The sequence below is a fragment of the Delphinapterus leucas genome, chromosome 9 (assembly GCF_059928025.1).
Source record: "Delphinapterus leucas isolate spDelLeu-1000000601 "Yukka" chromosome 9, BTC_Dleu_Yukka2, whole genome shotgun sequence".
Classification (NCBI taxonomy): domain Eukaryota; kingdom Metazoa; phylum Chordata; class Mammalia; order Artiodactyla; family Monodontidae; genus Delphinapterus; species Delphinapterus leucas.
In genome coordinates this window covers 1673893-1700404 of record NC_143137.1, presented here as the reverse complement: position 1 = coordinate 1700404, position 26512 = coordinate 1673893, and the positions used below count along the sequence as shown (strand labels likewise).

Sequence of the window (26512 nt, the reverse complement as noted above, 5' to 3'; positions counted from 1 at the left end):
TAAAAATAAATAAAATAGCCCTTAATAAAATCAGGTACAATAAATTTATATATACATAACAAGATAAAGTACAAACCAGACTGATCAAATTCCATGGACTTTCTCATTTCTGTTGGTGGGATCCTAGGTAAAACGCACGGCTGTTACCTGGTGGGAAAACCCCAGTCAACCCAAAGCGACTCTGCCCACATATCCAAGCCTCTTGGAAGCGATGAGCAATGGCGCTGACATGAGTCACTTGCTCAGAGGTTTCGCCTACATCCACAAGAAACCCACCGTGCCACTCGTGTGGGGCGGGTGGGTGCAGCCTGCTCCCCTGAACTAGGAAACCAGGGTCGTGATGGAAGAGACACCTGACAAACCCTCTCACCTCCCCCACCCTTGTCCCCTCTTCATGCAGGCTCCTGTTCACATGTCACCTCCTCCGAGAGGCCACCTGATTCCCCTTCCCCAGACAGCGGACCTGCCAAGGCCCTCCACCCTGATTATGTTTCTTCACAGCACACACTGCCCGAAATGTTTCTTTTCTTTTGTGGTTTTTTTTTTTTTTTTTTTTTGCGGTAAGCGGGCCTCTCACTGTTGGGGCCTCTCCCGTTGCGGAGCACAGGCTCTGGACGCGCAGGCTCAGCGGCCATGGCTCACAGGCCCAGCCGCTCCGCAGCATGTGGGATCTTCCCGGACCGGGGCACCAACCTGCGTCCCCTGCATCGGCAGGCGGACTCTTAACCACTGCGTCACCAGGGAAGCCCTCCTTTGTGGTTTATTTATTGCCTACTTTCGCCACTAGAATGTAAGTTCTATAAGAACAGGGACTGTGTCATTTTCATTCTTATAATTCCAATGCCCAGAGCAATGCCTTGCACATACGTAAAACTTATTACATAACAAATAAACAAATAGAGTGATTCCTTTCCAAGGGAAAAAACACACACACACATTATTCATCTGAGTTGGATGCTACAGGCTTGTGCAGGGAAATGGCCAACGCTGGAAATACAGTGTAATTATGTCGTATAGGTTGGAAATGCAGTGCAGTTCTATCATATATGCATTGAAGTTACTTAAATTCACCTATACATATTTAAAAAACAAGTCTTTTTATTGAAAAAAAATCTGAATAGTCATTCTATTCAGTGAGCTCGTGTCCTAGGCCCAGTACTTATTGGAAAGAATATGTGAATGGTAGGGTTTTTCTGACTACTGGTAAATGAATGAATAAATAAGTAAAACAGCATTCAAGTGGTCAGTCAACTGAGAGATGATGGGATTGTTGACACTCTTTAAGGAAGAAACTGAAGAGCTACTCGGGGCCATATAAAATTTTAACCACAAAGGACTGTATAGACAAAATCATGTACCTTTAATTTTATGGGTGATCTAAGAATTTCAAGAATAACTTTGACTAAACTCAATTGCATCTTATCAGCTGACTTTTAAACTTAACTCACATCCCCACTCAATGCAGTCCCATCACCTATTATACAGACAGACTCCACAAAAGCAGCTTATGGAGACAACAGAAAAACAGCCGGTTTCAAACAGCAGCTCTTTTGTAACCACATCTATCCAGGGCCAATGTAGTTGAATTTGAGAGACAATAATCTATCATAATATTTTAAAGAAGTATAAGGTTAGTGAAAACACACAATAAAATATCTTTTAAAAGAAGGTAAAGGGGACCCAGACCCTAGTAGAGTATGCAGCACAGGTCACACCATGAGATCACGGCAACCATTCTGGCGGCAGTTCATCAGACTAAAGACTTAATAAGACTTCAATCTATTAAAAAGAATATGGGACTTCCCTGGTGGCACAGTAGTTAAGAATATGCCTGCCAGTGCTGGGGACATGGGTTCAAGCCCTGGTCCGGGAAGATCCCACATGCTGCGGAGCAACTAAGTCTGTGCGCCACAACTACTGAGCCTGCACTCTAGAACCCGCGAGCCACAACCACTAAAGCCCGCGCGCCTAGAGCCCGTGCTCCGCAACGAGAAGCCACTGCAGTGAGAAGCCCGCGCTCCGCAACAGAGTAGCCCCCGCTCGCCGCAACTAGAGAAAGCCCACGCGCAGCAACGAAGACCCAACGCAGCCAAAATTAATTAATTAAAAAGAAAAAAGAATATGTATCTAATCATACATATTATTTTTCAAACGAAGTACCACTTAATTTTTTTTTTACATCTTTACTGGAGTACACAATTGCTTTACAATGGTGTGTTAGTTTCTGCTTTATTACAAAGTGAATCAGTTAGTACCACTTAATTTAAACTAGGCAGTTATATGTAAACAAGGTCCAGTCCTCCCAAAAAGAACTTCAGTGGTTTCATGGCCCAGGGATCCCAGATAAGCATATTTGATTTTATGCATTTTTTAGAAAACATTTATTTATTTATTTATTTTTGGCTGCATTGGGTCTTCGTTGCTGAGCACGGGCTTTCTCTAGTTTCAGCGAGCAGGGGCTACTCTTTGTTGAGGTGCCCACAGGCTTCTCATTGCGCTGGCTTCTCTTGTCGTGGAGCATGGGCTCTAGGCGCACAGGCTTCAGTAGTTGTGGATCGCGGGCTCTAGAGCGCAGGCCCAGTAGTTGTGGTACGTGGGATTAGTTGCACCGCGGCATGCAGGATCTTCCCGGACCAGGGCTCCAACCCGTGTCCCCTGCATTGGCAGGTGGATTCTTAACCACTGCACCACCAGGGAAACCCAGCATATTTGATCTTCAGGGCCAAAGACTCCCGAGAATCTGGTGAGAGCCACGGAATTTTTCACAAGAAAAACACACATACATGAGGGGGCATGCGTGCGCGTGTGTGCACACACACACACAATTGTGCATATCATGAAGCTCATATTTATGGAGGAACTGACAAATAACAGAATAAAAACCCTCACCCAGATGCGCTATAAGAGTCTTATCTGGTCTCAAAAATTTTTGATCATATACCACCAAAAGCAAAAATAAAATTAGAGTACATATACCCATTATATGTGTATTTTAATTATTTATAAACTATTGATATATATGTACTACTCACTGACATATACATTATTTTACACACAAAAGCTTTAAAAATTATAACAATAAAAATAAATACAAGTTCTAATAGTTTCTTCACACAGCCCAATGACTTACTTTGTGAATGGACGGGAAACAAACTCCACTTTGGAAACCACTGTCGTATGCTAAATAGTAATTTGGCACCGCCCAGAACTTGGCCTGTGCCGTGCTGGGACAGCACCACTGCATGAGAGTGAGGTCGGGGGCAGAAAGCATTCGCAGAGTGAGAATGGGAGGTATGTTATGAACAACAGAAAAATACTTTCACTAGAACTTCTTAGTGGACTCAACTTGGTATCTCGAGAATCAGGGTCAAGACCCAGTGACAAACACCAGGCGAAGCGCAATCTCTCTCATTAGATGTTCTGGTCCCCAGATACCTCAGGTTGGCCTCACAGACAGAAATCCAGGAGTCTGTTGCTAGAGTACGCGTGAGGCAGCAGACAAAATACTAGAGATTATAGGGACGAGCTCTAAAGACCTTGCTGTTTCAAATTTAATGTTTTAAAAATCTAACTAATATCGACTGACTAAAAGATTACTCTGGTACCACACAGTTCTTCACTTCTGAAAATCTTCTATTAGACAAGAAGCCTTAAATAATCACTTTTCTAAAGTGTCTGAGAGGATTGTGTCACAGCAATAATTAAACTGTACAATGTACTGTTTAATTCTTTTCTTCCAGTTTTATTGAGATATAATTTACATACCTCACTATGTAAGTTTAATGTGTGCAGCATAATGATTGGACTCACATACAAAGGAAATGTTTATTACAATAAGTTTAGTGAACATTCATCACCACAAACAGATAAAAACTTAGAAAGTTAAAAAGAACTTTTCCCACGTGATGAGAACTCTCAGGATTTACCCCTTAACAACCTGCCTCTACAGCACACAGCAGTGTTAACTCTAGGTATCATGTTGCATATCACACCCCTAGTACTCATTTATCTTGTAACTGGAAGTCTGTACCTTTTGACGGCCTTCATCCAGTTCCCCTTCCACCCACCTCCCGTCCCTGCTAACCACAAATCTGATCTTTTTTCCTATGAGTTTGTTTTTGAAGTATGATCGACCTAAAACACTATGCAAGTTCCTGTTACACGACATAGTGATTCAATACTTCTATACATTTCAAAATGATCACGATGTCTAGTTACATAGTTATTGACTATATTCCCCACACTGTACATTTCAGACCGTGAATTTTGCAACTCTAATCTCACCTATTTCTTTCCTCCCCTTACCGCCCTCCCTCTGGAAACCACCTGCTCTCTGTATCTGTAACTCTGTTTCCGTTTTGCTATGTTTGTTCATTTGTTTTGTTTCTTAGATTTCATATTATCAGTGGAATCATACAATATTTGTCTTTCTCTGTCTGACTTATTTCACCAAGCGTAATACCCTCTAGGTCTACCCATGTTGTCATAAATGGTTATATTTCAATCTTTTTTATGTTTGAGTAATATTCCAGTGTGTGTGTGTGTGTGTGTGTGTGCGCGCGGTGTGGTGTGTGGATATACACACACACCACACCTTTACCCATTCATCTATTGATGGGCACTTTGGTTGCTTCCATACCTTAGCTATTATAAATAATGCTGCAATGAACATAGGGGTGCATACATATTTCCTAATTAGTGTTTTCATTTTCTTCAGATAAATACCCAGGAGTGGGATTGCAGGATCCAATGGTAACTCTATCTTTAGTTTTTTAAGGAACCTCCCTACTGTTCTCCATAGTGGCTGCACCAATTTACATTCCCATCAACAGTGCAGGAGGGTTCCTTTTTCTCCATACCCTCTCCAGCATTTATTATTTGTAGACTTTTTTTTTTTTTTTTGCAGTACGCAGGCCTCACAACGCGGGCCTCTCAGTGTTGTGGCCTCTCCCGCTGCGGAGCACAGGCTCTGGACGCACAGGCTCAGCAGCCATGGCTCACTGGCCCAGCCGCTCCGTGGCATGTGGGATCTTCCCGGAGCGGGACACAAACCCGTGTCCCCTGCATCGGCAGGCAGACCCTCAACCACTGCGCCACCTGGGAAGCCCCTATTTGTAGACTTTTTGATGATGGCCATTCTGACCAGTGTTGTAGTTTTGAGTTGCATTTCTCTAATAATTAGCAATGTTGAGCATCTTTTCATGTATCTTTTGGCCACTTGTATTTCCTATTTGGAGAAATGTCTATTTAGATCTTCTGCCCATTTTTTGATTGGGTTGTTTGTTTTTCTGATATTGAGCCTTTGTATATTTTGGATATTAACTCCTTATCGGATATATCATTTGCAAATATCTTCTCCCATTCAGTAGGCAGCCTTTTCATTTTGTTGACAGTTTCTTTCATTGTGCAAAAGATTTTTAGTTTGAGGTAGTCCCAGTTGTTTATTTTGCTTTTGTTTCCCTTGCCTGAGGAGACAGATCCCAAAAACATATTGCTAAGGCTGATGTCAAAGAGCATACTGCCTATGTTTTCTTCTAGAACTTTTATGATTTCAGGTCTTACACTTCAATAATCTGTTTTGAATTTATTTTTGCGCATGATGTGAGAGAGTGGTCCAGTTTGATTCTTTTGCGTATAGCTTTCCAGTTTTTACAACACCATTTATTGAAGAGGCTGTCTTTTCCCCCACTGTACATTCTTGCCTCCTTTGTCATAGATTAATTGACATAGCTGCATGGGTTAACTTCTGGGCTCTCTATTCTGTTCCATTGATCTATGTGTCTGTTTTTGTGCCAGTACCATGCTGTTTTGATGACTGTAGCTTTGTAGTATAGTTTAAAATCAGAAAGCATTGATACCTCCAGCTTCCTTCTTCCTTCTCAAAATTGTTTTGGCAATTCAGTATCTTTTGTAGTTCCATACAAATTTTAGAATTATTTGTTCTAGTTCTGTGAAAAATGTCATTGGTATTTTGATTGTACTGAATCTGTAGATTGCTTTGGGTAGTATGGTCATTTTAACAATGTTAATTCTTCCAATACATGAACACAGTATTTCTCTTCATCTGTTGTGTTGCTTTCAATTTCTTTCATCAGTGTTTTCTGAGTACAGGTCTTTGCCCCCTTATTTAGATATATTCCTAGCTATTTTACTCTTTTTTGGTGCAATGGTAAATGAGATTATTTTCTTAATTTCTTTTTCTGATAGTTTGTTGTTAGTGTATAGAAATGCAACAGATTTCTGTATATTAATTTTGCATCCTGCAACTTTATGGAATTCATTGATGGGGTCTAATAGTTTTTTGGTGGTGTCTGTAGGATTCTCTAAGTATAGTATCATGTCATCAGCAAACAGTGACAGTTTTACTTCTTCCTTTCTAATCTGGATTCCTTTTATTTCTTTTTCTTGTCTGACTGCTGTGGCTAGGACTTCAAATACTATGTTGAATAAAAGTGGCAGGACTGGGCATCATTGTCTTGTTCCTGATCTTACAGAAAATGCTTTCAGCTTTTCACCACTGAGTATGATGTTAGCTGTGGGCTTATCATATATGGCCTTTATTATGTTGAGGTATGTTCCCTCTACCCAGTTTGTGCAGAGTTTTTATCATAAATGGATACTGAATTTTGTCAAAAGCTTTTTCTGCACCTATTGAGGTGATCCTATGATTTTTATACCTCAAGTGTCTTAATGAGATGTATCACACTGATCCATTTGCAGATATTGAACCATCCTTGCATCCCTGGAATAAATATCACTTTATTTATTTATTTATTTATTTATTTATTTATTTATTTATTTATTTATTGGTGTGCGATCCTTTTAATGTACTGTTGAATTTGGTTTGCTAAGATTTTGTTGAGGATTTTTGTACATGTTCCTCAGTGCTATTGGTCTGTAATTTTTATGTGTGATAGCTTTGTCTGGTTTTGATATCAGGGTGATAGCATGCCTTCCTTTGCAACTGTTTGGAATAGTTTGCAACGGACAGGTGTTAACTCTTCTCTAAATGTGTGGTAGAATTCATTTGTGAAGCCACCTGCTCCTGGACTTTTGTTTGCTGGGAGTTTTTATTACTGATTCTATTTCATTACTGGCTATTGGTCTGTTCATATTTTCTATTTCTTCCTGGTTCAGTCTTGGGAGACCGTACATTTCTAGGAATTTGTCCATTTCTTCTAGGTTGTCCATTTTATTGGCATATAGTTGTTCTTAGTAATCTCTTATGATCCTTTGTATTTCTGTGGTATAGGTAGTAATGTCTTCTTTTTAATTTCTGATATTAATTTGGGACCTCTCTTTTTTTCTTTATCAGTCTGGGTAAAGGCTTATCAATTTTGTTTATCTTTTCAAAGAACCAGCTCTTAATTTCATTGATCTTTTCTATTTTTTTTTTTTTAGTTTCTATTTCATTTATTTCTGCTGTGATCTTTTACAATTTCTTTCCTTCTACTAACTTTGAGTTTTGTTTGTTCTTCATTTTTCTAGTTCTTTTAGGTATACAGTAAGATTCTTTATTGGAAATTTTTCTTGTATCCTGAGGTAGGCTTTTATAACTATAACTGTCCCTCTTAGAATTGCTTTTGCTGAATCCCATAGATTTTGGATCGTTGTGCTTTCATTTTCATTTGTCTACAGGTATTTTTAAATTTCTTCTTTGATTTCTTCAGTGACCCATTGGTTGTTTAGTAATGTATTGTTTAGCCCCCACATGTTTGTGTTTGGGGAAGTTTCTTTTATTGTAGTTGATTTCTAGTCTTATAGTATTGCAGTTAGAAAAGATGCTTCACATGATTTCAATTTTCATAAATTTACCAAGACTTGTTTTGAGGCCTAGCACGTGATCTAGCATGTGCAGAATGTTCCTTGGGCACTTGAAAAGAATGTGTATTCTGCTGCTTTTGGATAGAACAGTCTGTATATATTATCTATTAAGTCCATTTGGTCTAATGTACTTTTTAATTAAAAATACCAACACAAGAAAAAGTAACAATGCTTAAAATTTTAACTTAATAAGACATACAAATGTAAAATACTTCAAAATCTCTATTTCTAGGGAAATATATAAAAGGATACTAAGGCAGCCAATTTTAAAACACTACTAACTATAAGAAAATTTCAATTACCAAATGCTGTCATTTCACTCTCCTAGTCAAATACTGAAATGCTTATTCCCATTCAGAAGTTCATTTCTTTAAAAGATAAGTAAAATATATACCAGATAAGAAGCTCAGTTAGTTAAACAGCAGCTAAGCATAAGGCCACATTATCTGAATTATCTGTCAATAAAATACTCTTCATAACAAACCTAGTGCAGCTCCCTGCACTAGGATTCAACTGAAAATGTTTTATGCATAATTCCTTAAATAAAGATCTTTTTTAATCCATACCTATAAAAGAACTAAGGTACAAAACAAAACCTCATTTCAAGAAAGAGCTGGTTACTCCACCTGCAATATGAGTCAAGAGAATTTACGTTTGTTAGTCCACCTGAGTCAACTTAGACTTTTAGCAAGCAGATTCATGTTCCTTAGCTAGCAAGAAGTTGAGAGAGAATTTATAAAGCTTGACACACTAAAAGGATCATTAAAGTAACTTTCTCAATAAATCATGTGTGCTGGCGTATCACACAGATGGCTGACATGAATATCCATGGTTTTAACGAAAGACTGCCAAAAAGAGCACATACTTTTATTACAAAAAACAAATTTATAAATTAAGTGTTCTTTGACAAAACATTGGGATTAACACATTTCCCCCCCTCTGGATTCCCATAATAGTTAGTATAAATTATTATCTTGACTAGATTTTTAAATTCCCTTCTCTAAACAAGGCTTTTGAAATAAATTTACCTACACAGTGTCAAAAAATAAATGTGACTTAAAGAGTATGAAATAATAAAATCTACAATCAATTTTGAACATCATTAATTTCAGGACTAATGTAAATAGGCTCACTGTCAATTATTTTATTTATTCACAAAGAAAGTAATTCTAAAACTAATGAGAGGTTCCACTTTTGGGGGGGTAGTAGAAGATGATGTTAAAGGAAAGAGTTTAAATCTGACCAGTCTTACTCTGCAAATAGATTTTCATTATATTACATGAATTAGAAATATGTTTATTGACTTCAGATTCCAGCCAAAACTAAGTGAAGGAGACCAGATTTTCCCTCACACCTGAATCAATAAAAAAACTGGACCAAATATACAAAACCGTGGTATTCAAGACCTTGAACATCTAGCAATGAAGGTCAATGATGCTGAGATGAGAAACAAGCAAGGTGGGCCCTTTGTTTGTCATAGCTCCTGCCTAAAGAGGGCTTTCTGACTCAGAGTGGAAAGAAACAGGGACAGAGTCCAACCACCTCATTGAGTTAAAGAGGTGCAGGTGGAGCTTGGGACAGCATGGTGGCTAGAGAGCTGCACAGGGTGGGAACCTGAGAGGTGTGCACAGGACGTCTTGAGTATTCAGTCGGGAAACTGACCAATACGTTGCTTGTGGGAAAACAACCAACCCAGAAATGACACAGATGACAGAATGAGTATGAAGGACATTAAAACAATTATAACTATATTCCTTATATTTCAGAAGCTAGAGGAAAGCATGAACTTGTTAAGAAGAGACATAAAAGATATAAAACAGACCCAAATTTACCTTCTACAGAGAAAAATTACAATGTAAGGTATGAAAAATACATTAGATGGGATTAAAGAGAGATTAGACACTGCAAAAGAAGAGATTAGTAAACCTGAAGACATTTTCAACAGAAACTACTCAAAATGAAATACGGAAAGCAAAACAACAAAAAAATGAATGGAGCATCAGTGACTAAAAAAGAAAATGATTATGTCAATAGATGCAGAAAAGGCATTTAACAAAATACAACATCCATTCCTAATAAAAACTCCAGCTAAGCAGGAAAAGAAGGGAACTTCTTCAACCTGGTAAAAGGCATCTACCAAAACAAAGAAAAAAACAAAAACTATAGCTAATACCAGTTAACGGTAAAAGTCAGAATGCTTTCCCACTATGGTGAGGAACGAGTCAAGAACATGTGCCCCCACCACACTTCTATTCAGCATTGTACTGGAGGCCCTAGATAATGCAATAGGGAAGAAAAATAAATAAAAGCATCCATGTTGGAAAGGAAGAAGTAAAACTGCCTTTATTCACAGACATCATAATCGTCAAAGTAGAAAATTCAATGAAACCTATAAAATAGATTTAAAAGAATTACTAGAACTAATAAGTGAACTTATTAGCAAAGTTGCAAAATAAAAGATCAACACACAAAAATCAACTGTATGTCTACATACTAGCAATGAACTATTGGAAACCGAATTTTTTTTAAAAATACCATTCACAATATTACCAAATGCGCAAGCCCTGAACATAAAACTACAAACACTGCTGAGACAAACGAAAGAACTAAATAAGTACAGACTGTTCAAGGACTAAAAGACTCAATACTGTAAAGACATCAATCATCTTCAATTTGTTCTACAGATTAAACACAATCCAAATCCAAATCCTAGCGGACATGTGTGTGAAAAATGACAAGCTATTTTTAAAAGTCATATAGGAATGCAAAGGACTCAGAATAACTAAAACCACTCTGAAAAAAAGAACAAAGCTGAAGGACTTACACTACCTGATTTCAAGTCTCATGATCAACCCACAGAAATCCAGATGGTGTAGTATTGATGTAAAGACAGAGACATCGATGGAACAAAATAGAGTTCAGAAATAGATCTGCACCCACACATACATGGACAACAGATTTCCAACAAAGTTTCAAAGGCAATTCGGTGGAAAAGAATAGATTGTTCAAGCAGTGGTGCTGGAATAATTGGTTACCAAATGCCAAAAAATAAACTTTCATTCATACCTCATACTATATATAGAAATTAACTCAAAATAGGTCATGGACCTAAGTATAAAATTTCTAGAAGAAAACATAGGAGATAATCTTTGTCATCTTGGGTTAGAGAAGATTTACTAGGTATGACACCAAAAGCACAATCCATAAAAGAAAATTTGGTAAATTTGTTTTCATCAAATTAAGAATGTCTGTACTTTGAAAGATATTGGTAAAAGAATAAAAAGACAAGCCACTGAATGGGGAAGATATTTGCAAGTCAGGTATTGTGAGAAAGCACTTTTAAAAAATGAGCCAAAGATCTGAATAAATATTTCATCAAAAAAAAAAATACAGATGGCAAATGAGCACGTTAGTCATCTGCGAAATTCAAGTTAAATCCACAAAAAGATACCACTACACACCTATTAGAAGAGCTAACGTTAAAGTGACCGACTATACCAAGTATTGGTGAAGATGTAGAAGAACCAGAGTTTTCAGACACTTGTGATGGAGATATAAAATGGTATAAGCACTTTGGAACAGTTCGGCCATTTCTTTATAAATGAAGTATACACACAGGCATTCCATTTCTAGTTACTACCCAAGAGAAATGAAAGCCTAAGTCCATACAGAGACTTGGATGTGAATGTCCATGGCAGCTTTATTTACAATAGCCAAAAGCTGTAAACAACTCAAATGCCCTTCAGTGGGTGAATGGAAAAACAAATTGTGGTATACACGTACAATGTAATACTACTCAACAATAAAGAGAGTGAACTACTGACACATGAAACAACACGGATGAATCTTAAAATAAATACACTGAGTAAAAGAAACCAAAAAATAGTACATAGTGTATGATTTCATTTATAAAAATTCTAGGAAATGTGAACTAATTTATAGTTATAAAAAGGTCAGTGGTTGCCTGGGGATACTGCTGGGGCGGGGGTGTGGGGGAGAGGGACCGAGACGGGTGTGAGGGAGGAAATATACAGGGCCAAAAGGAAACATTTGAGGGTGACAGACTTATCCACTATCTTGACTGCAGTAACAGGTTCACAGTTCCACAAGTTATGTCAAAACTTATCAAATTACACACTTTAAATATGTAAGGTTTATGATATGTCACTTATACCTCAATAAAGCTGTTAAAATGCATTTATCAGGCTTCAGACTATATACCCCATATCATGCATGAATATATTAGTGTATGGCTGTGTCAAGTAGATTTAATTAGAAATTCTATATTTCTGTATTTGCTGTTGTGGTATGAGTTAAATTTTAAAGTATTTTTGAGTTTCTATTCATATTCTTGACCCTACACAGGTACTGTTAAGAGTTACAAGTAAGTATGTATAACATTTATTCCCTTCATGGAATTGAGAGTCTTCCTAAGATTTTCGTGACATGAAACACTTTCGGCACAACTAAAAGTCTTTGTACAGTTAAGTGAAGTGAAAAATTGAAAAGCACACGAGTTCCTCCATTGCACACACGTCCTAAGTGCTATGTGCAGACACTGGATACACTTGACCATTACTTCCCTTTTAAGGAGCTCACACTTTTATGGAGCGAAGAGAAATGTGAGCAGTTAGAACACAATGCGACAAGTGACATGGCAGATATGTGGAGGACTGAGAAAAGTATTTTGGGAGTACACAGGAGGGAGCTTAAACGGGGAGAAATTCAAGGAAAACTTTACCTGTGAAGTTAATGGGGAGCTGACTCTTAGATGGCATGTTAGGTTATGCCAGAGAATAGGTGATGACAAAATTATTCATGGCGGACGAACATATTCAGACATAGTGGGTACACAGCAGTATTTGCTTCCCATCCCAACACAAATGAAGAGCACCTCTTTTATTCATGATGGTTCAGAATGTAAGGCTCGGAGTGGCAAGAGATGAAGTTGGACATACAGGCAGAGTTAGGCATAAATGTTCTTCTGTGCCACCTTATGGAAACAGGTAATTATTCTAATGGCAAAAGACTTTAAAGCACTGGGAGCAGGGTAATGACAGGATCACATTTTCACTGTAAGAGAAAGAGGTGCTGAACTAACCCTTAGATTATGACTAAACTTTGGGTGGAGAGGAGGGTGGAGGAGACACTCCCGCCTGGGATGCTATCAGCACAATAAAGGCCCCTGTTGTCTGATCCCTCTTCCTTTATCAAGTGCGTAACACTAGGGAGACAAATAAGTCAAAGACTGACTCATAGTCCTAACAATATTTAGGCCTCAGGACCAAAACTACAGCTACATAAGGAACAACCATCTCTGCGAACAATCTGAAGACTACCAGAACAGATTTTTCAACAACTAAGGATATAAAGAAAAGGCCACTTCGAGATGGATGCGCAGAGACTTGGTCTAGTCAGAACCCACATCCCCCAGTGCAGCAACCCACAGCAGGAGGGATATCATGACGGCACAGGTGGCCCCTGAGGAGCAAGGGGTCCAGGCGCCATGTCAGGCTCCCCCGCCCAGGGGACCTACACCAGGAAGATGAGCCCTCACAACGTCTGGCTTTGCAAACCAGCAGAGGCTAACCTCCAGGAGAGCCAGAGGGCTGCTGTAAGCCAAGACTCCACTCAGGAAGGGCACATGCACCAATGCATTCGCTCTGAGTTCCAGCAGAGGCAGCTTGAAAAGCAACTGGGTCATACAAGGAGACTCATGACTAATTTTAGGGGCTGTGGAGGAGCAGGGATCTGGTGGAACTTTCTCCAGGGACAGAAGTGCTGCCATCTTTCTTTTACTCTCCTTCCACCTGGATGGCCTGGTACTGGTAGGCACCATTTCTATCACTGTCCATGAACCTAGCTAACACCGTGCAGCCCATCCTGGAATTCCCCTGAGGACCAGCCCTGCCCAACCCGCCCACCCCCTCCAAAGCGGCTCCTGCCCCACCCCACCTGGCAGGCGGCCTCAGCCAGCACTGGCGCCCCTCCAAAGCAGCTCCTGCTCCAAGGGGCACCAGTGTGCCTGTAGCAGTTGCAGTCAGCTGGCCTGGGGGCCAACCCCGCCCACCAGTGCCCCCTCAGCAATCATGGCCCAGCCACAGCAGGGAGGTGCATGCACCCCACACAAGGGGATGTCCCTGAAGCACCTGGCTCTGGTGACTGGGGGTGGGATTCACCACTTGGCCCCACAAGACACCTACATACAGCCATTCCTTCAAGACCAGGAGATGCAGCGGATATGCCTAATACACAGAAACAGACACAAAGAGGCAAAACGAGGAGACAATACCTTCCGGATGAAAGAACAAGACAAAACTCCAGAAAATGAACTAAATGAAACGGAGATACGCAATTTATCAGATAAAGAGTTCAAATGAACAGACACAAAGATGCTCACCAAACTTGGGAGAAGAAAGGATGAACTCAGTGAGAATTTAAAAAAAGAAATAGAAAAAAAAATATATATATATATATATATATTTCTTAAATCAGAATTGAAGAATATAATAACTGAAATGAAAAATACACTAGAGGGAATCAACAGGAGATGAGAGGATACAGAAGAACGGATCAGCAAACTGGAATACTAGGTAGCAGAAATCAATCAGAAGAGCCAAAAGAAAAAAGGACTTAAAAAAAATGAGGGTAGTTTAAGGGACCCATGAGACAACATCAAGCATGCCAACATTTGCATTACAGGGGTCCCAGAAAAAGGAGAGAGAGAAAGGGACAGGAAATCTATTTGAAGAAATCAGCCTGACAGCTTCCCTAACCAGGCAAAGGAAACAGACATCCAGGTCCAGAGATCCCAAACAAGATGAACACAAAGAGACTCACACCAAGTCACATTATTATTAAAATGTCAAAAGTTTAAGATAAAGAGAGAATCTTAAAAGCAGCAAGAGAAAAAACAACTAGTTACATACAAGGGAACCCCTACAGTTCAGCTGATTTTTCAGCAGGAACTTTACAGGCTAGAAGAGATTGGTATGATATACTGAAAGTACTGAAAGGAAAAAACTTACAACCAAGAACACTCCACCCCAGGGGTCCCCAACCCCCAGGCCGTGGACTAGTACTGGTCCTCAGCCTGTGAGGAACTCGTCCGCACAGCAGGAGGTGAGTGCCAGGTGAGCAAGCGAAGCTTCATCTGCCGCTCCCCATCGCTCGCATTACCACCTGAACCATCCCACCCCCCTCCCCCATCCATGGAAAAATTGTCTTCCACAAAACCGGTCCCTGGTGCCGAAAAGGTTGGGGACCGCTGCTGTAACCAATAAGACTATCATTCAGAATTGAAGGAGAAATAATTCCCCAAGCAAGCAAAAGCTAAAAAAGTTAGTTCATTACCACTAAACTGGCTTAACAAGGGACTTCATTAAAGGGAAAAGAAAAGGCCACAACTAGAAACAAGAAAATTATGAAAGAAAAAAAATCTCACTGGTAAAGGCAAACATATAGTAAAGGTAGTGTCTCAACGACCTATAAAGCTAGTATGAAGGTTAAAAGACAAAACGGGTAAATATCATCTGTATCTAAAATAAACAGTTAAGTGATATACAAAATAAAAAGATGTAAAATATGACATCAAAAACATAAAGTGTGGGGCTTCCCTGGTGGCGCAGTGGTTGACAGTCCGCCTGCCGATGCAGGGGACACGGGTTCGTGCCCCGATCCGGGAAGATCCCACGTGCCGCGGAGCGGCTGGGCCCGTGAGCCATGGCCACTGAGCCTGCGCGTCCGGAGCCTGTGCTCCGCAACGGGAGAGGCCACAACAGTGAGAGGCCTGCGTACCGCAAAAAAAAAAAAACATGAAGTGTGATGGGGAGGGAGGGTGGGATGTAGTGCTTTTACAATGCACTCAAACTTACACAACCGTCAACTTAAAATGGACTGCTATATACATAGCAGGTTGTTATATAGGAACATCATAGTATCCACAAACATAAAACCTATGAAAGATACACAAAAACTAAAGAGAAGGGAATACAAACATAACACTAAATAAAGTCATGAAATCACAAAGGAAGAGAACAAAAAAAGAAGAAGAATTATCAAAAAACCCAGAAAACAATTAACAAAATGGTAATAAATAAATACCTATCAATAATTATTTTAAATGTAAATGAACTAAATGCTCTAATCAAAAGACATACGGTGGCTGAATGAAAAAACACAAGACCCAAATATATGCTGCTTACTAGAAACTTACTTCAGATCTAAAGGCACACACAGGCTGAAGGTAAAGAGATGGAAAAAGACATTCCATGCAAACGGAAATGAAAGGGAAGCTAGAGTAGCAAAACACAAATTCAAAAAGACACATGCACCCCAATGTTCACTGCAGCATTGTTTACAATAGCCAAGATATGGAAGCAACCTAAGTGTCCATCTATGGATGAATGGATAAAGAACATGTGATATATATATGTATATGTATGTGTATATATATATATATATATACACATACATACAATGGAATATTAGTCAGCCATAAAAAATACCCTGAAATCTTGCCATTTGAAACACATGGATGGATCTAGAGGGTATCATGCTAAGTGAAATAAGTCAGACACAGAAACACAAATACCATATGATCTCACTTATATGTGGAATCTAAAAAACAAAACAAAACAATATGAAAATAGGCTCACAGATACAGAGAACAAACAGTGGTTGCTAAGGGCAGTGGTAGGGTGGGTGAAATAGGTAAAGGGGATTAAGATGCACAAACCTCCAGTTATAAAAGAAATAAGCACCAGGGACATAATATGCAGCATAGGGAATATGGTCAATAACACTGTAATAACTTTGTATCATGACAGATGGTCACTAGGCTTATCATGGGGATCAATTCATAATGTATATAAACGTCAAATCACTATGCTGTACACCTGAAGCTAATATAATATTGTATGCCAACTATACTAAAATAATAAACAAATAAATAAATAAAAATTTAGCCCTTGGGATTAGATTACCATGTCAAGGAAACAGGGAAGAGAACAAACATCAATATTTACTGTCTACTGTGTAAAGATCTTTCCTTAAAAATATAATTTATTGAGATGAAATTCACACTGCATAAAATTAGCTATTTTAAAGTAAATAATGCAGTGTATTTACTGCATTCACAATGTGTGTAAGCACCATCTCTATCTAACTGCAAACCATTTCCATGAGTTGAAAGTGAAAGCCCCTACTCATTAGCAGTTTCTCCTCACTACCCCTCCCCCCAGTCCCTGGCAACCACTGATCTACTTTCTGTCTCTATGAATCTTCGTCTTCTGGACACTTCATACAAGTGGAGCCATACACTATGTGACCTTTTGGGTCTGGCTTATTTCACTCAGCACAATGTTTTCAAGGTTCATCCACGCTGTAGCGTGTGTCAGTGCTTCATTCCTTTTTCTTTTTTTGTTTAATTCTGGTAAAACGAACATAACATAAACTTTACCACCTTAATCATTTTTAAGTATGCAGCTCAGAAGTGTTAAGTACCTTCACACTGTTGTACAACTAACGTCCCGAACTCTTTTCATCTTGCAAAACTGAAACTCTATTCTCATTAAAGAACAATTCTCCATTTTCCTGTCCCCCAGGCACTGGCACCCACCACTGCACTTTCTCTTTCTATGAATTAGATGACTCTAGGTGCCTCATATAAGTGGAATCATACAGTATTTGTCTTTTTGTGACTGGCTTATTTCACTTAGGCATCATTCCTTTTCACAGCTGAATGATATGACACTGTATGTATGAACCACAATTTATTTATCCATTCATCTGTCAATGGATGCTTGGGTTGTTTCTATACTTTGCCTATTATCGTAAGGGTCTTTTAAAATAATACAACTAGCATACTTGGTAAAAAAAAAAGCTTGGAACATGGAAATAAAGGCAACCAGGATGGAAGCAGGACACCTAGAATATCCTGGTTCATCTATTCTGAGAATACAGTCCACATTCAACATGGTGGCATCCAATGACATCACAGATATTTATTAACTAGGGACTGTGAGGGATAAAAAGATGCATAAAATTTGGTCTTGCCCTTTAAGAAATGTAAAGTCCCTTGAGAAAGTCAATCCACATAGGTACGTATACCACTAGGCTGAAACAAGAATCTGGTACACCTTCACATGCGACAGAGGATGCAACCTGGCCTAAGAGAGTGGAAGGACTTGCACAGGCAGAGAAAGGTTGAGAGAAGACCATGGGAACAGTGTGAACCAATATGGGCCCGGAAATGGTAAAGTGCGTTTGCAAATATCACATCAATTTTAGTCATGACTATTTACATGCTACAAACTCATTTTGTCCTACCGTGAAGAAATTTAACCTAGTAGTCCAGATGAACTAGCGTATGTGAATGTTAATACAAATTAAAATTAAATGAATGGTAATTATAATCATCATCCAAGAACAAACTTGAAGTGCTAATTTTAAAACAAGTGAAAGTTTAAGACCTCCAGTGGATGGTAACTGCCTACTCTCTTCCTGGAGAAAATCTCCTGAGATGGGGCTTCCAGAGTATCGCTCAATATCACGTCCTCATTTGGAAAATTAAATACTTCCCTGGTTCTTTTGCTTTGGTTTCACTTCTTACCCTACCCTCCTTAAAGAAAAGAACACCTGTTTAGAATCCACTTCATGAACACTCCCTCACAATGAAATATTAAAATAAAATCATATACTCAGCTCTCTGCTTTGATGCTAAACAAGTCTGATTCTTTGCACTTTTTTTTTAATAAGGGAAATGGGAAGGCAGGGGTGAATATGAGAAATATTAACAAGATGAAAATGAGGAGTGCCATTAGGTATTGGTACAGGAAGGTGGAGGCATCTAACAAACTCCCCAGTTTCTGGTTTGGCATACTGAATAGAAAGTGCCTGAGGATGGAAGTACGAGGAAGGGAGAAAAGGAGAGAGGAGGGAGCGAGGGAAGGATGGGGGGAAGGAAGGAGGGACACACGGACACACACACACACGTACACGCATGTATGGGTCACACTGTGGAAATGACCAATGTGAGATGGCTGCAGGACAACACGTGGAGTACAGAGGCAGGGTTATCTGCTCCTAGCTCAGGGGTGGGTGGTGGGTTAGAGGTGTGCATCTGGGGACAAGTGTGTGGGTGAAGCGGAGGAGCAGCAGAAGAGACAGCTAAAGAACAGCCAGAGAAGGAGAAGGAGAAAAAAGGGGGGTGGTGCCCAGATATTAAGAAAGAAGACATCTGTGAAGCAAGGTTACAAACAGCAAGTGCTACTGAGCAATTAAGATAAAAACAAAATCTACACGACTGGGCAACTAGGAAGTCACTGGTGACCTGAGCAGGAAGAGATAATTAAGTATTTTGGTTTGAAATTCATTTTCAGCTGACTGAATTCCGATAGAAGAAATGAGTTCAAAACCTTTTCCTCTTTTAACTCCTATTGGATGGCTCACCGAAGTTAGGAGTCAAAGAAGAAACAAGAACGCCCATCAGAAACAAAGTAATACCCAGGTGAGAGTTTTAAATTTCCTACAGAGTGCACCATGTGCGTGCGTACACACATGCGCACGCGCGTGAGTATGTGTGTGTGTACACACAGAAAAAGATTTTAAAAGCGACATATCAAATTGGTTCCTGGAAACTCTAAAGAGAGGATTGGTATTAAAAGTGGTGGTCAGTAGGACCTCAAGATGGCAGAGGAGTAAGACGTGGAGATCACCTTGCTACCCACAAATACATCAAAAATACATCTACATGTGGAACAACTCCTACAGAACACCTACTGAATGCTGGCAGAAGACCTCAGACTTCCCAAAAGGGTCTTGCTTGTCCCGCTGGCTGTCAGGCCTGAACCTCTGAGGTTGGAGAGCCGAGTTCAGGACACTGGACCACCAGAGACCTCCCAGCCCCACGTAATATGAATCGGCGACAGCTCTCCCAAACATCTCTGTCTCAACGCTAAGACCCAGCTCCACTCAACGACTAGCAAACTCGAGTGCTGGACACCACAGGCCAAACAACTAGCAAGACAGGAACACAACCCCACCCATTAGCAGAGAGGCTGCCTAAAATCATAATAAGTTCACAGACACCCCAAAACACAGCACCGGACACGGTACTGCCGACCAGAAAGACAAGATCCAGCCTCATCCACCAGAACACAGGCACCAGTCCCCTCCACCAGTAAGCCTACACAACCCACTGAACCAACCTTCCCTGGACTTCCCTGGTGGCACAGTGATTAAGAATCCACCTGCCAAGGCAGGGGCCATGGGTTCGAGCCCTGGTCTGGGAAGATCCCACATGCAATGAAGCAACTAAGCCCGTGCACAACTACTGAGCCTCTGCTCTAGAGCCCACGAGCCACAACTACTGAGGCTGCGCACTGCAACTACTGAAGCCCGTGAGCGTAGAGCCCATGCTCTGCAAGAAGAGAAGCCACTGCAGTGAGAAGCCCATGCATGGCAACAAAGAGTAGCTCCCGCTCGCCGCAACCAGAGAAAGCCCGCGTGCAGCAGTGAAGACCGAAGACAGCCAAAAATAAAATAAGTAAATGAATAATTTATTTAAAAAAAAAATCTTCCAACAAACAAAAGCCCAGGACCAGATGGCTTCACAGGGGAATTCTACCAAGCATTTAGAAAAGAGCTAATGCCTATCCTTCTCAAACTCTGCCAAAATATAGCAGAGGGAAGAACAATCCCAAACTCATTCTACGAGTCTACCTACCATCACCCTGATACCAAAACCAGACAAAGATGTCACAAAAAAAAGAAAACTACAGGCCAATATCACTGATGAACACAGATGCAAAAATCCCCAACAAAATACTAGCAAACAGAATCTAACAGCACATTAAAATGATCATACACCATGATCAAGTGGGGTTTATCCCAGGAATGCAAAGATTCTTCCATATACACAAATCAATCAATGTGATACACCATATTAACAAATCGAAGGATAAAAACCATCTGATCATCTCAATAGATGAAGAAAAAGCTTTCGACAAAATTCAACACCCATTTATGATAAAAACCCTCCAGGAAGTAGGCATAGAGGGAACTTACCTCAACATAATAAAGGCCATATGTGACAAACCCACAGCCAACGTCGTTCTTAATGATGAAAAACTGAAACCATTTCCTCTAAGATCAGGAACAAGACAAGGATACCCACTCTCACCACTATTATTCAACATAGTTTTGAAAGTTTTAGCCACAGCAATCAGAGAAGTAAAAGAAATAAAAGGAATCCAAATTGGAAAACAAGAAGTTAACACTGTCACTGTTTGCAGATGACATGATACTATACATAGAGAATCCTAAAGATACTACCAGAAAACTACTAGTGCTCATCAATGAATTTGGTAAAGTAGCAGGATACAAAAGTAATGCAGAGAAATCTCTTGCACTCCTATACACAAATGATGAAAAATCTGAAAGAGAAATTGAGGAAACACTCCCATTTACCACTGCAACAAAAACAATAAAATACCTAGGAATAAACTTACCTAAGGAGGCAAAAGACCTGTATGCAGAAAACTATAAGACACTGAAGAAAGAAATTAAAAATGATACAAACAGATGGAGAGATATACCATGTTCTTGAATTGGAGGAATCAACATTGTGAAAATAACTATACTACCCAAAGCAATCTACAGATTCAATGCAATCCCTATCAAACTACCACTGGCATTTTTCACAGAACTAGAACAAAAAATTTCACAATTTGTATGGAAACACAAAAGACCCTGAATAGCCAAAGCAATCTTGAGAAAGAAAAATGTAGCTGGAGGAATCAGGCTCCCTGACTTCAGACTATACTACAAAGCTACAGTCATCAACACAGTATGGTACTGGCACAAAAGGAGAAATATAGAACAATGGAACAGGATAGAAAGCCCAGAGATAAACCCATGCACATATGGTCACCTTATCTTTGATAAAGGAGGCAAGAATATACAATGGAGAAAAGACAGTCTCTTCAATAAGTGGTGCTGGGAAAAATGGACAGCAATGTGAATGAATGAAATCAGAACACTCTCTGACACCATATACAAAAATAAACTCAAAATGGATTAAAGACCTAAATGTAAGGCCAGACACTATAAAACTCCTAGAGGAAAACAAGCAGAACACTCTATGACATAAATCACAGCAAGATCCTTTTTGACCCACCTCCTAGAGTAAGGGAAATAAAAACAAAAATAAACAAATGGGACCTAATGAAACTTCAAAGCTTTTGCACAGCAAAGGAAACCATAAACAAGACAAAAAGACAACCCTCAGAATGGGAGAGAATATTTGCAAATGAAGTGACTGACAAAGGATTAATCTCCAAATATACAAGCAGCTCATGCAGCTCAATATCACAAAAACAAACAACCCAATCCAAAAATGGGCAGACCTAATTAGACATTTCTCCAGAGAAGATATACAGATTGCCAACAAACACATGAAAGGATGCTCAACATCACTAATCATTAGAGAAATGCAAATCAAAACTACAATGAGGTATCACCACACACCAGTCAGAATGGCCATCATCAAAAAATCTATAAACAGTAAAGGCTGCAGAGGGTGTGGAGAAAGGGGAACCCTCTTGCACTGCTGGTGGGAATGTAAATTGATACAGCCACTATGGAGAACAGTATGGAGCTTCCTTAAAAAACTAAATATAGAACTTCCATATGACCCAGCAATCCCACTACTGGGCATATACCCTGAGAAAACCATAATTCAAAAACAGTCATGTACCACAGTGTTCATTGCAGCACTATTTACAATAGCCAGGACATGGAAGCAACCTAAGTGTCCTTCGACAGGTGAATGGATAAAGAAGATGTGCCACATATATACAATGAAATATTACTCAGCCATAAAAGGAAATGAAACTGAATTATTTGTAGTGAGTCTGTTGTACATAGTGAAGTAAGTCAGAAAGAGAAAAACAAATACCGTATGCTAACACATATATATGGAATCTAAAAAAAAAATGGTTCTCACGAACTTAGGGGCAGGTCAGGAATAAAGATGCAGACGTAGAGAATGGACTTGAGGACACGGGGAGCGGGAAGGGTAAGCTGGGACGAAGTGAGAGAGTGGCATTGACATATATACACTACCAAACGTAGAACAGATAGCTAGTGGGAAGCAGCCGCATAGCACAGGGAGATCAGCTCGGTGTTTTGTGACCACCTGGACGGGTGGGATAGGGAGGGTGGGAGGGAGACGCAAGAGGGAGGGGATATGGGGATACATGTACACGTATAGCTGATTCACTTTGTTATACAGCAGAAACTAACACACCGTTGTAAAGCAATTATACTCCAATAAAGATGTTAAAAAAATAAATAAATAAAAATAAAAGTGGTGGTCACAAGGAATTTGAGCCTCTCTGTTTTTAATATTCCTCATAATTAGAAGTTATTCATGTACATACTTAAAAATTAATTTAAAAATAAAATTTTCTATAAATAAGGAGATAACCTGTTAATCAGTCTCAGAGTTGGCCATGTATAGGTGTACTATTAACTATTCTCAGCCAGGTTGGGGGTCTTGATTCTTAATGTAAAAAAGACCCTTACTGTAGTTTACGTTAGTTTTAATTGTAACATTTTAATTCTTAACATTAAAAAAATTATATCTTAAGGCTCCCTCCAACTAAATAATACTAACTGGAATTAATTTCATATGAAAAATATTTTATAACAAATCAAAACTTAAGGGAGTTGAATGTATGTCAACAGATGGCTAAGTTATTTAGAATATGTGGCCAACACGACATTTCCTCAGGCAAGAAGGACTATGTGCTCTGAAACAAGGACACGACAAGTGGACACTGGGAACGAGGGTGTTGAGGGAGTGAGCATTAGTGACTCTGTGACTTCTTCCAGACATCTGACACAGACTACTTTTTCTTTATAATTAAAAATCCTAACTAGATAAACAAATTTATTGGTCAGGTATAAGAACATTAGTAATCAATCAAAAGTTAATTTTACCACTCATTTATTACTCTCTGCAATGTAACAGAATATAATTAAGTCATATACAATTTTTTTGTGCAGAAATTTTCAATACAGGGTTTAGAATTATTTTTACGTCAAAGCCATAATTAGGAATATATATTAAGATTTATACTTCAATTTCACATTTGTCATGTCTAAGTATCATTTATTTCTGATTCACACTGGAGAGGGAAAGCTCAGGGTAAAGATTACTAGTGTATTTACAAACCCAAATAAAGACCTCTCCCGCAAAGGATCAGTTTTTAAACATAGTCCCTTCTTCAAGGAACAAAAGAGAATAATCCACTTTAAATCCTGCAAGATGATGGACTATATGGGACCCAGATGAGAAATACATGGAAATACTAAAAATAGATCCAAGCTGACTTGAAAGGTTAAGTGTTTTTTGTTTTAAGTGTATTTAAAAAAATCTGCTTTGGGGCCTTGAATAATTTACAGAAAGAATTTCAGGATGAAAATACAACTAACTATAAAAATAACTTCAAAATGGAAATTAGTAAAAGTATTACGAAGTCTATTGGTTGCATCTGAGAAAATTTTTCCTGTTAAAGGAGATTTCAAATAAAGAATAATGTAAAAACTGTCAATCTCTCAGTTGTTTCTTGATTAAGCATAACCAAGAACATGTCAGCAATCTCGCAAAATCTATTCTCACAAAATTCACTGCTGCCTTTAAAATATTTTGTTATAGAAAAGTCTGGGCCTCTATAGATAATTTATTAGGTTTGAGCCTGTTCCATTTTCACTTTGTGAACCATCTCCTCTAATCACCTTGAGAGTCTATTATACCAAAGAGTAAATTGATTGCTAAAAATAAGGACATCATATCCCCCCAAATGTTGGATTTTTCAAAACTGAACACTAAACAGGCAGCAAAGCAACGTTTTGGAAAGCATATCCACTGACACGGCATCAGTTTTAAAAGGTCTTAAAGATTTCAAATAAAAAGTGTAACGCACAGATTCTTTGTGTTTCCAATGGACAACAAAACTACCATCGATATTAATTATATTTGGCTAAAAATACATAGCCAAGATGCTCCTCACAACCTAATTCTTTGTGGCAAGTAATATGCTTGTAAAATCTACTTAGTGGTAATTTTTTAATTAGTATAAAATCTTCCATATTTAAATATAAGAAGCTATTTCAGAGGAATTCTGTAATAAATCTGTCATATCACACCAGGTATTCAAGTCTAAAGCTATAGTTTATACCAATGATGCAGCAATAGCAGTTGGCAAATTAAATTTTTTAAAAAACATTTTCATTTTTGAAGCAAAAATATCACCAAATTATTTTATACAGGATTCAATACACTTGCAATTTACAATTAAAGTTATAATCATCACTAAAAATTAATAAAATAAGAGAAAAACTGCACTTATACAGATAAATTATAATTTTCCTTGCTCCTTCATTTCTCATTTAACTGAGAACGCTGGCTGAATTCACAGGAGCAAATGAGAGCATCCTAAGGGTCAGGACTTCCTTGTGAGAGACAATGAGAAAGAGTGAAAAATTTCACAGCTTGGAATTTGGTTGCTAAATACATCCTCTATTCTAGTCTTATAAGCTTTTCAGCTAGTAAATCAAAATCCCGTTATACACTAGGATAATATTCATGACAATTCTCTATATTTTATCTTCTTAAAATCAAAGACTCAATTCTAAAGGGTTAATAGAGGCATTACAAAGTAACTCTCTAGTTTGCATTTCCCATAATACTAAAATAAAGCTTTTTCTTTTAGTCTAGAAATTTGCTTTTTTAATACTGTGAAAAGCCTCTATGAATCTGTTTAACGTATTTATTTCTTTTCATCTATTCAGTGCCACTGGGCATAACATGTAGTGCAGTGCGTGTTGATATTTTGCAAAGCACCACATGACTCACTGTACCCTAATGCACTCCATTAATCCTGTTTGGACAGCTGGGTCCAGGCATTTGTTAGCTGCATTTTAATTGTTCCATCTCTCTTTTTCTTCTTTTTATTTATCTCTATGGCAAACTACTCAGGAATTTAATTTGTTGATCTTAAAAAAGCACATTTTGCCATTAATTTGTTTTCTTTGTATTAAAACTGTACTCAGCATGTAATCTTCTTCCATAAAATCTATATATTACTATTAACAATTAATCTTAAATAACAGAGCACAGTGAATTTCATAAATGATAAAATGGTAGGTTGGCTATAATATCACAGAAATTATTTGTTGGACTGCCATAATACAAACGATCACAGTTAGCTACAAATCAAGTTACTAAAGTGTACATTTATGGCATTTTCAAGATTAGCACACTATATGCAGATGTCAAAATGATAACAAGTCCTATAATGCAAACACAAAAGATATAAGACCTCTAAGTAAATGAGCTTTGTATTAGTCTGTGGAACGGCGGTCCCTTCTACATTTACATTTAGATTCCACTTGTATTAAAACATGAACTTCTCTGTAAGCATTATGAAGATGACCGCAAAGCTTATACCCTTCCTGGCACAGCCTGCATCCCCGACAGCTGTGGGCCTTGAATAAATAATGGAGGCCACATAAGCGCTAAAACAAAAGCAATTCAAAGTTACTTGCAATCTTTGTCATAAGCATGTTGCTAAGGTTGAATAATGGGATTTTTCTAATCATTTGTGAACACTCAAGTCAA

The 26512-nt window shown here is 38.7% G+C and overlaps 1 protein-coding gene across 5 annotated transcripts in view; it reads right to left on the bottom strand.

Annotated features, from left to right (window-relative positions):
• Positions 1-26512, bottom strand: part of LMBR1 (limb development membrane protein 1) — a 140084-nt gene that overhangs the window by 6885 nt on the left and 106687 nt on the right. The window contains exon 17 of one of the 5 annotated variants that reach the window (XM_089917117.1): positions 6-26409. The exons of the other annotated variants lie outside the window; for them this stretch is intronic. Coding sequence (XP_089773243.1) covers positions 26336-26409 — 74 coding nt within the window. The 3' untranslated portion in view covers positions 6-26335. Of the gene's footprint in view, positions 1-5; positions 26410-26512 lie in introns of those variants that run through there. 5 annotated transcript variants of the gene reach the window in all.